Source organism: Typopeltis vanoorti, chromosome 3 (genome assembly GCF_054136105.1).
Source record: "Typopeltis vanoorti isolate ZY-2024b chromosome 3, IOZ_Tvanoo_1.0, whole genome shotgun sequence".
Classification (NCBI taxonomy): Eukaryota; Metazoa; Arthropoda; class Arachnida; order Uropygi; family Thelyphonidae; genus Typopeltis; species Typopeltis vanoorti.
The window spans coordinates 69,855,033-69,869,268 of NC_143551.1; the positions used below are offsets into that span (position 1 = coordinate 69,855,033).

A 14,236-nucleotide genomic window follows, 5' to 3' on the forward strand; every position below is an offset into this window, starting at 1 on the left:
TGTATGTCTGACAATCAATTCCTACTCTGCTATTTAGATCCCAAACAAGGACCAACTTTTCCTTTTTCATTCTGTCAGTTGCTTTCTCTAGAGCCTCAAAAAATTCCTCCACATCTATCTTAGTAGCGCCTTCTGTGGGACCATAGGCACAAATAAGTCTCATTGTCCAGTTCCCCATTCTGATATTTGCCCAAATTACTCTACATGACACTGCCTGCCATTCAAGAAGATTTGCCTCGTATTTTGTGTTGAATACTATGGCTACTCCTTCTTTTTCTTGATTGTCATTGCATGAATATAACATTTTGTATTTAATGCTCAGAAAGATCTCACAAGTTTTTGTCTTTTTTGTTTCAGTCACCCCTATTATGTTTATCTGGTACTTATCTGATTCCTCCACTAGCTCCATTTCTTTACCATTCAGGCTTCTTATGTTGATAGTACCGATCTTTAACTCTGTTGATGTTGATTTGGGGTTTTGTTTTCAGATTTGTTCCAGTAGCTGACTTTTCGCTGTTTGCCCTGGTTCCCCGGTGAAAACAACGGGGGCCTTGTTTAACCAGGCAACACTCCAGCTGGCTTGAATTTTGTCATGTTGTATTATCATTTTGTATTTTGGTTAAACCAATAGGAATACAATTTGGTCAGCTAAATCCCAAATTGCCAGCTCATCCTCGTTCGCTCAATATCCAGGTAGATACCCAACAGGGTGCACCACGAGAAGGTGAGGATTGGACATTAGGTCAGAAGCCCTGGTCGGTTCTCCGCATTCCTTTAAAGGCTATGTGGAGGTCTCCACTCAGTTATACAGCTTTGACCTTTAAGCACTCCCCGATTGAAACCAATAAACCACACCCCTGATTGAAACCACAACCCCTCTTCCCCCCCTTCACAACAAAGATTATTCTAAATCTATCACCATTTCCTATATTCGACACACCTCGGAAATAGGAAATAAAAAATTGGCATCACTTATCCGCTCCACTAAAGACCAGCCATTCCCCCTAGACCTACTTAGTGTATACCAAGTCCCTTGCAGTTGAAAGCTGTCCTACTTTCGGTAAACAAGCAGGACTGCTAATATCGGAATTTCAGAGCACAAGAACTACATCCGTTTTCACCAATACAGCTAGTCTGGTCTTGTAGACCATGCGCTGGATACCCGCCATAGAATACGGTGGAAGAAAGCCACAATAATACAATGTAGTAAATTCAAATACGGAAGGCTATTCATGGAATCAGCCTCGGCCCTAAGAAACAATCCAAACTTCAACAAATTTGGTTGCATGAGACTGCCCCAAATTTGGGAAACCTACATCAGAAGACTTTCAGCCCAATCGGCCAAGAATACCAACATTGCCTGCTAGGGGGGTACCATCAGGAATTTTAGGAGAAAGAATAGCTTCCTACCTCGTTCCTCATTTACTGTGTGTTGTGCTTGGGTGTCTTGTATTTAAATTCCTGTGATAATGGCAACGTGACATTGCCAAAATATCAGAAATGTATTAAAATTTATTTTAATATATATTCTATTGTACGTTGTAATTTCCTTAAGCTATCTAGTAAGAATAAAAACTTTATTTTGATTAACAAATCTAATAGCAATAAATAATTGTTCTGTGTGGCTTATATCCGGAGTAGTGTCAAGAATTAATGAATAATATTTCGCCTCTTTAACCATTTCTAAATTTTTTTGTTTTATAGCTTCAGAAATTATACGGATGATTTCATTTTGTATTTTATCACCTAAATAATGAGCAATGTTCCTTTTTTGTATTGTTTGGATGGGATGCAAGTGTTCTGCCATTATCGAAAAAAATTGCCATTATCATTTTTAAAACGTTTTTGTGAAGAACCTCTAAAAGCTATACACTGTCTCGACAAATATTGTATTATGTAGATTAACTGTTCTATAACCGATTGCCAATATTTTTTCTCAGTTTCGTATAATCTTTGTTGTGTGCAATCAATAATGCATTTCTTAATCAACGACATTTTAAGTTCGCTTATTTTGAACAGTTCTTAATGTGCGCGTAACTTGTCTCGTGTGTTTTTAGTATATGACTCAAACGTTGCCAATCATTACAACTGTATTCGTTAATAAGTTGGGAATTTTGACTACCAAATATTTTGTGATAATAACAGAAAACCGAATTTCTCGATTCTAGATAAACTAAATAACTTCGTAAAAGTTTTTCTCCGTTTGCTAAAGTTCGATAATAGGATGAATCAGAAAACTCGCGGCCAGATTCATATTTGGGAAATTCTTTATTAACTATTTGATACGGGCAATGCTCAACTAACCAATCTCTAACTTTGGTAGTAATATGATTCGGCCAAGTACCTGGATCATTAACATTAAAATTTTTAAGTAAAATTTGAAGTTTCATGTTTCGCTGAATCGGAATCCAATATTTCTTCTGCTGCAACTTCTGTAGACAGTCCTGTCAGGCCAGTTTCATTTTCGCATATAACATTTGTTTCTTCATAGTTATCTTGTGTCCTCTCTTTTTCTGTAGTAGAGCTACACGGAATACTTGCTTGTCAGAACTTTCTGTTCTTCAATTTTTATGTGGTCCTGAAGTTAAAAATTTATTCAGTGATCTAGCCAATTTATGTTCCAGTTGCACTCGTTGCAATTGTCTTTAACTGTTTTGTGCAGATAACTTCTTTGGCTTTTTTTCCGACATCTGAGGGTTAACATACTTGGCTAGACTTTAAAATAAGAAGAGTGTTAAAAGTTGTCCACCAAAATAAATAATAATTACTGAAATTTTCCCTTAAACTTATTTTTTAACCCATATTATTTTTAAAGTGAATGGTCCAAAACTGACTATTTTTTTTTACTACAGAATTTGATTTTTCAGATGTGTTGAATAATAAATATGCTTACATTTTAGGTATTTTTTTGAAAATTAGCAAGTAGAGATATTAGGCACTGATTGATTTCTCAGTGATATTTATTTAATATTTTTTACATTCTGGTAATTGTTTATTAATTAAGAAATTTCTAGAATATTAAAATTATTTATTAAAGAAATTAGTAAAAGGACCCCAGCCCCAACGTCTTCCAACCAGAACAAGACAAATACATCTCTTATTGAAATTTATTTATTTTCTAGACATCTACTCAACATAAGATAAAAACCTTTTGTTTTCAAAATAAAATAATTAACTAAAATGAAACAATGAAACTGATTTTCAAACTTAGCAAAAATATAATAGACATAGTTATTTTACATGAATAATAATCGAAATTCACAAAAACAAGTCAAAAATTGTCCAAAGTCACTTAAACACAGAATACACAATACACTCAATATGTTTCACATTCAAATTGAAATGACGCTGAAAAAAATGTAAGAAGTGCATATTTGGATAAACGCTATTTCGTCTATCCAAATTCGAAGCTGAATTTAAGAAAATGAACATCGTACTATACACCTATGTTTCAGACTAAATATTTCGATAAATCAATGTTTCTGAAACTTCAGATATCTGTGCACCCCTTCTTTAATTTTCATTATTACCAAGTACCTTTTCAAAATAATAATAATAAATAAAAATATATTTCATTTTAAATGTCTGTTTTATTTGAATTTAGATATACATTTCAACAACAACAACAAAAAAAAAAAAGATTTATTTTTAATAGAACAAAATTTATAAAGATACTATACATTTTTACTTAATATAAATAATTTATCATCAATGAGACAAGTGAAATTGCCTATTTCTATATCTGCTATATTGCTCTCTTTTGTGCATTTTATAAATCCAGTCTTTAACCAATGATCCATACTTAAGAATTTGAAAGCTAAAAAAATTACCATATTTACTCGACTATAACTCGCACTTTTTTTCCCAAAATTAGAGCTAAAAATTCGTGGTCCAATATATATGTAGGGATTTTCGGAAACTAAAGTTTTCAGAAAAAAAACAACAACTGAAAATGGGTATGACTTACCAAGAAGCTTCTATTCTCCATCACTTCTTCTGTCCTCGAGAGCAGTTTCCTTGTGTGCAATCAAAGTTATCTACCCAAATAGAGTCATCTTCTTTCCGATTATATCAAGCAAAAATTAACAGTAATATACGACTTGAGATACATAATGAGCAATCCTTGACAAATTACTAATGAGAAGTGAAAGATGTGTGCGATTGTAGGCCAGTAGAGAAAAAGTAACTATTAAGAAGTGCATATGATTGGTGCGGTATTAACAAAAGATCGCACTACCCAAACAAAACAAGCTGACAATTGAATTGAAATGCTAATTCTCTTAAACCGATTTCCATAATATCTGAAATACATTCACTATATATTTCTTAGTTTTAACACGTTCATGATGGGGTAGTGTCAAGCAAAACCATATGATGCACCTGCAACATGTGGTTTGCTCCAATCTGTACAGCAGAGGAGATGTGATTATTAGTTAATGTTTATATATTCCCAGTTGTCTCTAATTGCAATGTTTGTTGGGAAATATATTACACAGTTTGCAAATGTCTGTGAACCTTATTTAGTGACACGATAAAACAAATTGTTTTTCATGTTTCTGCAGTATAGTTGCTCATGGAGGGTGTATTGTTTACTGCAGGGAGTAAAATGTGAAAGTCGGGAGCAACAGTGATTCACAATTTGAGTAGAAAAATTCATGCATAATATAATTTAATATATATATATATATATATAGATTATAAAAGTTTATGAAATTCACATCGTATGATACTTATGGGTTGTTTCCTTAAGTATCTAATAAGTGGGTTCTAAAATGCTTAGTTTTAGTATGTATGACTGTAATTTTTTTATTAATAAAATATAATAAGCACATATTTAACTGTTAATGGGAAATGGCACCTTTTTTATTTGCTAAACTAAACACAGTATTTTTGTAAAATATCATGTTGCCATAATACAGCTGAACGAGTGCCCTTATTAAGCAGCGCCGTTAGGCAGACTGCCTCTATCCTACACCCTGTCGATGGTATGAATTCACTGTCTGTCTTAAACTAACAATTTCCACTAAAAATATAATAAACAATCGAGAATATTTATACAATTTTCGCTGAGTCGATGCTTACTCTGTGAAATAAAATCTGTGGTAATATTGATAACATTTCACTTCAAACAAATTATAAAAAACTGGTGATGTATTAAGTTAAAAATGTTGTTAGATTATTTAGAATTCATAATAATTTGACTGATATAAAATTTCATTTTTATTGCATTAACTATAATTTGTAATTGTGATATTTATATAGTACGATATATTCAAGAATAAGAAAATTTACATATATATATTTTTTCTTTTTTTATTATTTCCCATTGTGAAATGGCGCCCCTATCTTCAAGCGCCCTTGTGCAGTGCACAATTTGCACAACTGCACAGCCCGGCCCTGTGCAGATGTTTCCTATTTATTTCACATTAAACATTTTTATTGAGTGCAGATCTGTTATCTTATGTTATCATTACTATCTTTCATTCTTATGTTATTTTTTTAATTATACTAAGCTATACTTCAAAGCCATCAAGGTTATTTGTTTATTTGAAGAACAGAAGAACAGCTGACATCAGTTAATTTTCAAGGAACAATGATATGAACTGAAACAATTTTTTAGGACGTAGATGATTTTCATCACCCAGTGTAACTTTCTCTCATGCATAATAAAGACCTAATGTGGTTTAAAAAAAGTACGCTCTTTAGTTACTAGGATAGAAAAAGATTTCAAGGGACATAATATAAAATAAAATGAATTTTCTTCATACTTAGCTTAAATTTCATAAATTATTAGATAACATCACATTGTTAGACACACACACACACACAAAAAAAACCTGAGGGCATATCATACAAGACTATCTAGGATCTACGGCCTACTCAAATCCTCCTGGAAAAGCACAACATCAGTTTTGCTCCTCGTTCTTTTTCCAAACTCTGCATCATTGAAACAAATGCATATCCTCATTTAATTTTAAACCTAACATCATTAACATGGTGTGGTCATTAAAATAAAATCTAATGGTGAAAGGAGTGTCATGTAATATTTGTTATCTAAGGGTGATTAAATTGGTTCAAACACCTTCACATTATTTGTCCATGAACAAATTTCATTAATTTTTTTATTATTATTATTTATTAAAATTAGAATAATAAGATATACATGGATATCATTATGCCAATAAGATATTAACTTGTTTGTCTAAACAATATTCCAATGTCAAAAGAAAGCAACAATGGTACTTTCATTTATTCGTATGAAGTTTCCTCCTTTTCTCTCCCCCATCCCTATTGGGGTGAGTTGAGCCCCCCCCTCGTGGGGGGTTAAGTATTTATAGCTGTAGATCCATGTGTGTGTGTGTGTGTGTGTTCACAGGGCCAGTTTGCCTGCTTGCGGGATGAAAAATGCCAGATAAACTGGCAGAAAAAATCCTACTGTCCACGCCCAAGACCGGCTAACTTGGCTATGGCTGAGGAAGATCCTCAAATTCCTCACATCTTCGACGGAAATCGGAACCTGGGCCATTCCTTCCCCAATCATATGGTGTGAAGCGCACAGCCACTAGGCTAACTGCACAGACAACAATGGTACTAAGAAATGGTTTTTGCTATCACAGAAGACTAGTGAAGGCTAACCAGGTCCCCACATTACTCACCAATGGAAAGCAACATTTCATATTATATTTAACAGAAAAATCAGTGAAAGGTACATAATTAGAATTATGTATTAAAATTAGAATAATAAGATATACATGGATATCATTATGCCAATAAGATATTAACTTGTTTGTCTAAACAATATTCCTTCTTGTGTTATTGGAACTAAAGTATCTGTAGACGTTTTTCTGTCAACTGTATATTAAACAGGCAAGTCTGTAAACTTTTAAATATCAAAAAGATATTCATAACTTCATGCTGACCTTAATATAAAGGACCTTATGAGAGAAAGAACAAATCATTGAAACTGATTCTATCAAGTTTATCAGACTTGCACCTTCCTGTGGCCTTATTTTCCCTCAGATCTGCTATACATGAGAAAAACAGTATCAATCTTGATGTGGGATATCAAGATAATGAGGAATTTTTAAGGAGTATGATACAAAAGTTTAATGGCTCTTCAGTAGTAATCAAATAAGAGAGTGAAGCTTCATTTGAAAGGAATACATTTATTTTAAACAAGTTCGGAAGGGAATGAAACTAAGGAGCGGGAGACTTTGTCATGGTAGCAGAATGTGCAGATAAAAGGAAAAGAGATGGCTTAGGTATTAAAGCCTTGGAACCATACTCAGAACCATGTAGAGAATATCTCACATAACTTACAAATTGAGACACTCTGAGGAATTCATTACTCCACATTCAGATAAATATATATATACACAATACTATATAATATCACACCTGTAATCACCCTTAGGACTTAAAACTCATAGAGAAGAGTAAATTTTTTGCCTTCCAGTAATAAAAAAGTTAAATATAGGATACTACAAATGCTTCAAAAAATAAATTATTAAATATCACCTAATTCGTAAAACTTTACCAATAAAAGTAATTAAGATTTTGATACATTTTATCAAAGAGCTCAATAACTGATATCTGAAATAAGAGTACTTAAATATTCTAGTACTGGTCATACTGAATTGAATAATCCAGTCATCTCATGAGCAACAGTTGGAATTAGTTGATGGGAATGACTAGTTAGAAATTGAGGATCTGTCTTAATCTATGAATCATCCAGTCAAAGTACTTAAGGCAAAAAAATGATGAATGTAATTTACAATAAATAAATAAATATTTTAATTAACCTAATGATTACTATACCTATGTTTACACACACACACACACACACACACACACACACACACACACACACACACACACACACACACACACACACACACACACACACACACACACACACAGACAGATCCCCCCCCCTCTGCTCCTCTTTTTTAGTTAATTCACAGTTTTATATTTGCTTCTGTTCTTTTGGTGTTATATGCTAAGCTTCCCACTATATACTGGAGCCTATGTGAAACTAAACTATTTATCTAAGCTTATATACTTATACAAATTTAAACAACTAAAGACACACTAATAAAAGTAGATGACTTCTGTTGAATATGAAATCCACCATGTGAGATGAGAATGAAAGCCAGTGAATCAAACAACTTCGCAATATTATTGGTGCATATGTAGTGAACCTAATCAAAATTACTTAATGCAGTCAACTCTCACTAAAGTAAGCACAATTATAAATTCATCCACAATACCAAACATCCTGAAAGTTCTAGACAAAATTCCAGAGAATCAACTAAAGGATAAAGGACATGTGCTACAGTAAATAAACCATCCACTATCTATAACAAACTATTCCTTTGGCCACTAGAGTGCATTACAGTGAGAGTTAGATGTTAAACATTTATGCAGAATATATAAGATTCTAGTGTCGTACAATGATACCTTACCTGGCCAGCAGCAGGAAATAAATAAGGATGGTTACAGCACTTCTTTAAATCCATCATAATATTAAGTAGAGAAACTTGATGTCCACCTCCTTTGGCATTTAAAGCTTCAAAGTTTCGTGTCAAAATGAATTTATAATACTTCCTAAAAAAAGAAGTAATTAACGAATAACTATATCATCTGTTAAAAACAAAATTTATACACACTATTCAAAAGAAATGAGAAATATCATATTCAGACATTAAGAATTTAATCTGATTACTTTTATTAAAGTTTAAAAGTTTCTATAAACAAGCCCTACCAGCATATCATACTAATATGATTTCAAATTTGTTAAAAAAATAAATAAATAAATAAAAAAGCAAACAAGAATTCATGGGTTAATGCTTTTTTTTTTAAATATCAAATTAGCAATTTTTGATCTACAAATTACCATTATCTACGTGATTTTCACCATACCAGACTCAGTTTCTTTTTAAAAAGAGAGAGAAAGAAATTTAGAGAAAAAGCATGAAATACAAACAATATTGCAACGTGTGCAACATCTGACCACATCATCATCATCAAATTCCTGCCATGTACCCTCAAGGGGTGTACAGGACAGCATTATATGAAAAATTTACACCATTACTAACTTCCTATCTACAATTTTCCTCCAAATCAGTCTGTTACTTGTCAAGACTCTAACATTATCAGATCTTACATTTCTAGCATCTAAGGCACTTTGCACCGTATCAATCCACCTATATCTTATTCTTCCTCGGGGTCATTTTCCTATCAAACCTGGCAGAGAACACTTGTTTTGCTAATTCTTTCCTCTCCCATTCTGTTGAATGTGACAATACTACCTCAGATTAGCTAAGCTAATGCATTCCTGGATGCCGACAATGTCAAGTTCTTTCCTAATATCCTCATTTTTAATATGATATTGCCATTGATGCCATCTGTTCACATCTCTAATCTTTCTCAGGAGTCTCATAGCTGCAGTCTCTAGTCTTTGGTCAAGTGTTTTACTTCTGACCCAGCTCTCAGATCCATAAGTTAAATCTGGTTTGAACACCGTCTTGTATACAGCTAATTTAGTGTAACGACATATTTCTCTCTTATTCCATATGAATTTCTTCAATTAACTTCCTACCATACCAGCTTTGTTGATTCTGTTGTCTATTTCTATATTTAATTTACCATCTTCACTAAAAATCGTGCCTAAGTAGCTGTAATGTTTTACTTGTTCCACAGTTTCTCTGTTCACAACACAGGTGATATTTTCAAAGATTCGGCCTATTTACATTGTCTTTGTCTTTTTATTTCTGATCTTCATACCATATCTATTACAACAGTTATTCAATTTAGTCAGAAAATCATGCAGACTTGTAGCGGATATATTTAGAAGTATAAAATCATCTGCATAAAGCAAAGAGCTGACATCAACCTCTCCAATTTTGATATCATGTTAAATACCACTTTCCTTCATAATGTGATCCGTATAGATAATGAATAACAAAGGGGATAATGTACATCCTTGTCTCACACCAGCTTTAACATTAAACCATCTTCCAGTACTTCCTTCAATTTTAACTGCTGCTGACTTACAACTCAAATATAAAGACCAAGTATTGCTTGATATAATGCCTCATTAACACAACATAACTTTAGCGTATTCAATAGCTTCTCTCTTGGAACCTTGTCATATGCCTTTTCCAAATCAACAAAACTTAAATACAGATCTTTGTTATATTCCCATAATTTCTTCACTATTGGTCGTAAAGTGAAGATCTGATCCTGACAGCCTCTAATTGACCTCAATCCAGCTTGTTCTTCACCAAGCTTTTCTTCCACAATTCTTCCCAACCATTTCTCAAGTATACTTGCATAGATCTTGCCGGGAACACTCAGTAGAGAAATACCTCTGTAATTCTCACATTCAGTTTTATTTCCCTTTTTATATATGGGTACTATGAGAGCTCTATGGGGTGCGTAAGGGTCAAAGCTGTATAACTGAGAGAAGACCTCCACATAGCCTTTAAAGGAATGCGGAGAAACGACCAGGGCTTCTGACCTAATGTCCAATCCAAACCTCCTCGTGGTGCACCCTGTTGGGTAGCTACCTGGATACTGAACGAACGAGGGTGGGCTGGCAATTTGGGATTTAGCTGGCCAAATTCTATTCTTATTGGCTTAAACCAATATAGACAATGATGGTACAACATGACAAAATTTCATGCCAGCTGGGGTGTCACCTGGTTAAACAAGCCCGCCGTTGTTTTCGCAAGGGAACCAGGGCAAACAGCAAAAAGTCAGCTACTGGAACAAATCTGAAAGCACACCCCAACTCAACATCACCAGAGTTAAAGATCAGAACTATCAACATAAGAAGCCTGAATGGCAAAGAAATGAAGCTAGCTGAGGAATCAGATAAGTACCAGATCGACATAATAGGGGTGACTGAAACAAAAAAGACCAAAACTGGCGAGATCTTTCTGAGCAATAAATACAAAATGTTATATCCAGGCAATGACAATCAAGGAAAAGAAGGAGTAGCCATAGTATTCAACACAAAATACAAGGCTAATCTTTTTGAATGGCAGGCAATCTCGAGAATAGGGAACTGGACAATGAGACTTATTTATGCCTATGGTCCCACAGAAGGTTCTACTACGGTAGATATGCTTCTTCATTCTGTCAGTTGCTTTAGAAAAAGCAACTGACAGAATGAAGAAGGAAAAGTTGATCTTTGTCGGGGATCTAAATAGCAGAGTAGGAAATGATTGTCAGACATGCAAAAATATTTTGGGAAAATTTGGAGAAAAGAGCAAAGCTAATAATAATGGCAAATATCTGTTGGATTTCTGCTCAGGACATGGACTGGTTATTACTAACACCATGTTCCAATATAAAAATGTGCACAAATTCACATGGAGAGAAGAGGCAAGGAATAAAAAAAGTCTAATTGACTATGTTATTGTTGATAGTGATGATTTTTGCCTGGTGCAGGACACCAGAGCATACAGAGGATTTGAAATTGGAAGTGATCACTATTTGGTCTTGAGCAGGATAAAACTGAATTTCATATTGAAAAGAATAACATGTAAGAAACTTTTAAGGCGAATAAAAGATGAGCAGCTCTCAGATGTGAACTGTAGACTAAAATACACAAAGATTATTGAAGAAAAAATTAAAGAGTTTGAGAACAGGAACCATACCTTGGAGATTCAGTGACAAGCCTTGAAGAAAACCCTGATTGATTCAGCTAGAGAGGCATGTGGTGAAGTTGTCTGCAAGGATAGAAAAATTAGAACTCCATAGTTGACACAGGAAGTTAAAGAGGCAGTGAAGGAAAAGAAGAAAGCATATCAAACGTTCCTGGCAAATACGTCAGCGTGTGCTCTTAGAGAATACAGAGACAAATGTAAGAAAGCTAAACACTGTGTAAAACTAGCTAAACAAAAGTCATGGGAGGACTTTGGCAAGAATATAGAAAATAAATATCAAGATGGTGGCAAAATATTCTGGAGGTTGTTGAAGAAGCTTAAGAATGGAGGAAAGATGCTGTAAAAGGAGTTAGAGATGATAAAGGTGACATTAAAACGGGAGAAAAAGATATCCTTGAAGTATGGAGTAATTACATTGAAAAACTGCTAAATGAAACAAGCAGTGATGACAGCACAGTGGCAAAAAAAAAACTGACCAGGCATGCAGTCAGGAATACATATCCATACTTGAAGTAAAAAAAGCCATGAAAGGCTTGAAATGTGGAAAGGCAGCAGGAGTAGATGGTATTCGACCAGAAATGCTAAAGTATGGTGGTATAAAAGTCTTACAGTAGGTGCACTGCATAGTTCAGAATGCGTGGACAGAGGGACGAATTCCCAATGATTGGAGTAGAGCTCTCATAGTACCCATATATAAAAAGGGAAATAAAACTGAATGTGAGAATTACAGAGGTATATCGCTACTGAATGTTCCTGGTAAGATATATGCAAGTATACTTGAAAAACGGTTGAGAAGAATTGTGGAAGAAAAGCTTGGTGAAGAACAAGCTGGATTCAGGTCAAATAGAGGTCGTCAGGATCAGAACTTCACTTTACGACAAATAGTGGAGAAATCATGGGAATATAACAAAGATCTCTTTTAAGTTTTGTCGATTTGGAAAAGACATATTAGAAGGTGTCAAGAGAGAAGCTATTCAATACGCTACAGTTATGTGGTGTCAAATGGGGCATAATATCAAGCAATACTTAGTCTTTATTTGAGTTGTAAGTCCGCAGTTACAATTGAAGGAAGTATACAGGAAGATTATTTAATATTAAATCTGATATCAGACAAGGATGCACATTATCCCCTCTGTTATTCATTATCTATATGGATCACATATGAAGGAAAGTGGTATTAAACCTGATATCAAAATTTGAGATGTTAATGTCAGCTCTTTGCTTTATGCTGATGATGTTATACTTCTAAATAAATCTGCTACAAGTCTGCAAGATTCCCTGACTAAATTGAATAACTGTTGTAATAGATATGGTATGAAGGTCAGCAATACAAAGACAATGCAAATAGGCAGAATCGTTGAAAATGTCAACTGCGTTGTAAATGGAAAACCTGTGGAACAAGTAAAACATTTCAGCTACTTAGGCATGATTTTTAGTGAAGATGGTAAATTAAATATGGAAATAGACAACAAAATCAACAAAGTTAGTATGGTAGGAAGTCAAATGAATAAATTCATATGGAATATGAGAGAAATTAGTCGCGACACTAAATTAGCTCTATGCAAGACAGTGTTCAAACCAGTTTTAATTTATGGATCTGAGAGCTGGATCAGAAGTAAAACACTTGACCAAAGACTAGAGACCGCAGATATGAGAGTCCTGAGAAAGATTATAGGTGTGAACAGATGGCATCAATGGCAATATCACATTAAAAACAAGGATATAAGGAAAGAACTTGACATTCTCGGCATCCAAGAATGCATTAGCAGAGCTAATCTTAGGTGGTATGGTCACTTAAACAGAATGGGCGAGGAAATATTATCAAAACGAGTGTTCTCTGCCAGGCTGGCAGGAAAATGACCCAGAGGAAGACCAAGATAGGTGGATTGATACGTTACAATGTGCCATAGATGATAGAAATATAAGATCTGATAATGATAATATTGGAGTCTTGACAAGTAACAGACTGATTTGGAGGAAATTTGTAGATAGGAAGTTAGTAATGATGTAAATTTTTCATGTAGTACTATTATATCCTGTACACCCCCTTGAGGGTACATGGCAGGAATTTGATGATGATGATAATAATGTGATAAAAGGCAAAGTATTCAAAACAATAAAAATGTGTAAATAGAACAATAACGCACTTCTCTCAGTCACTCACACATACATCCTGGTTTCATATAAAATTCTTGGTCTGTAAGGCAGAGATGTACATTATTTCAATGATTACTTATAATCTGCATGGATCATATTATTAAACCAAATGATATTATGGCTGGTGTCAAATATAGAATGTTTAATAATTAAAAAAAAAAAATTAACATGTACATATAACAAAAAATTATAGGTGGAACAACGTTTACTAGATTGCTAAGATGCACATTCATATAATAGATACTCTGGATAATGATATTTGAACTACTGCAATTGCATATGCAGTCATGCTACAATAAAAAACAGTGATCACAAATTCTCTGGAAAGATCACTGAAAGAAGTAAATCAAGCTTCCCCTTTTATGTGACTTACACCCATGAAAAGTTTTTGTAAATCTATAGTA

At 33.8% G+C, this 14,236-nt stretch overlaps 1 protein-coding gene across 4 annotated transcripts in view; it reads right to left on the reverse strand.

The window, feature by feature from the left end:
* The window catches only part of Mi-2 (chromodomain-helicase-DNA-binding protein Mi-2 homolog), a 692,327-nt gene that overhangs the window by 265,251 nt on the left and 412,840 nt on the right, over positions 1-14,236 (reverse strand). For all 4 annotated transcript variants that reach the window (XM_090390662.1, XM_090390660.1, XM_090390659.1 and 1 more), the window contains one exon: positions 8,466-8,607. In XM_090390662.1, coding sequence (XP_090246788.1) covers positions 8,466-8,607 — 142 coding nt within the window. The remainder of the gene's footprint in view (positions 1-8,465; positions 8,608-14,236) is intronic.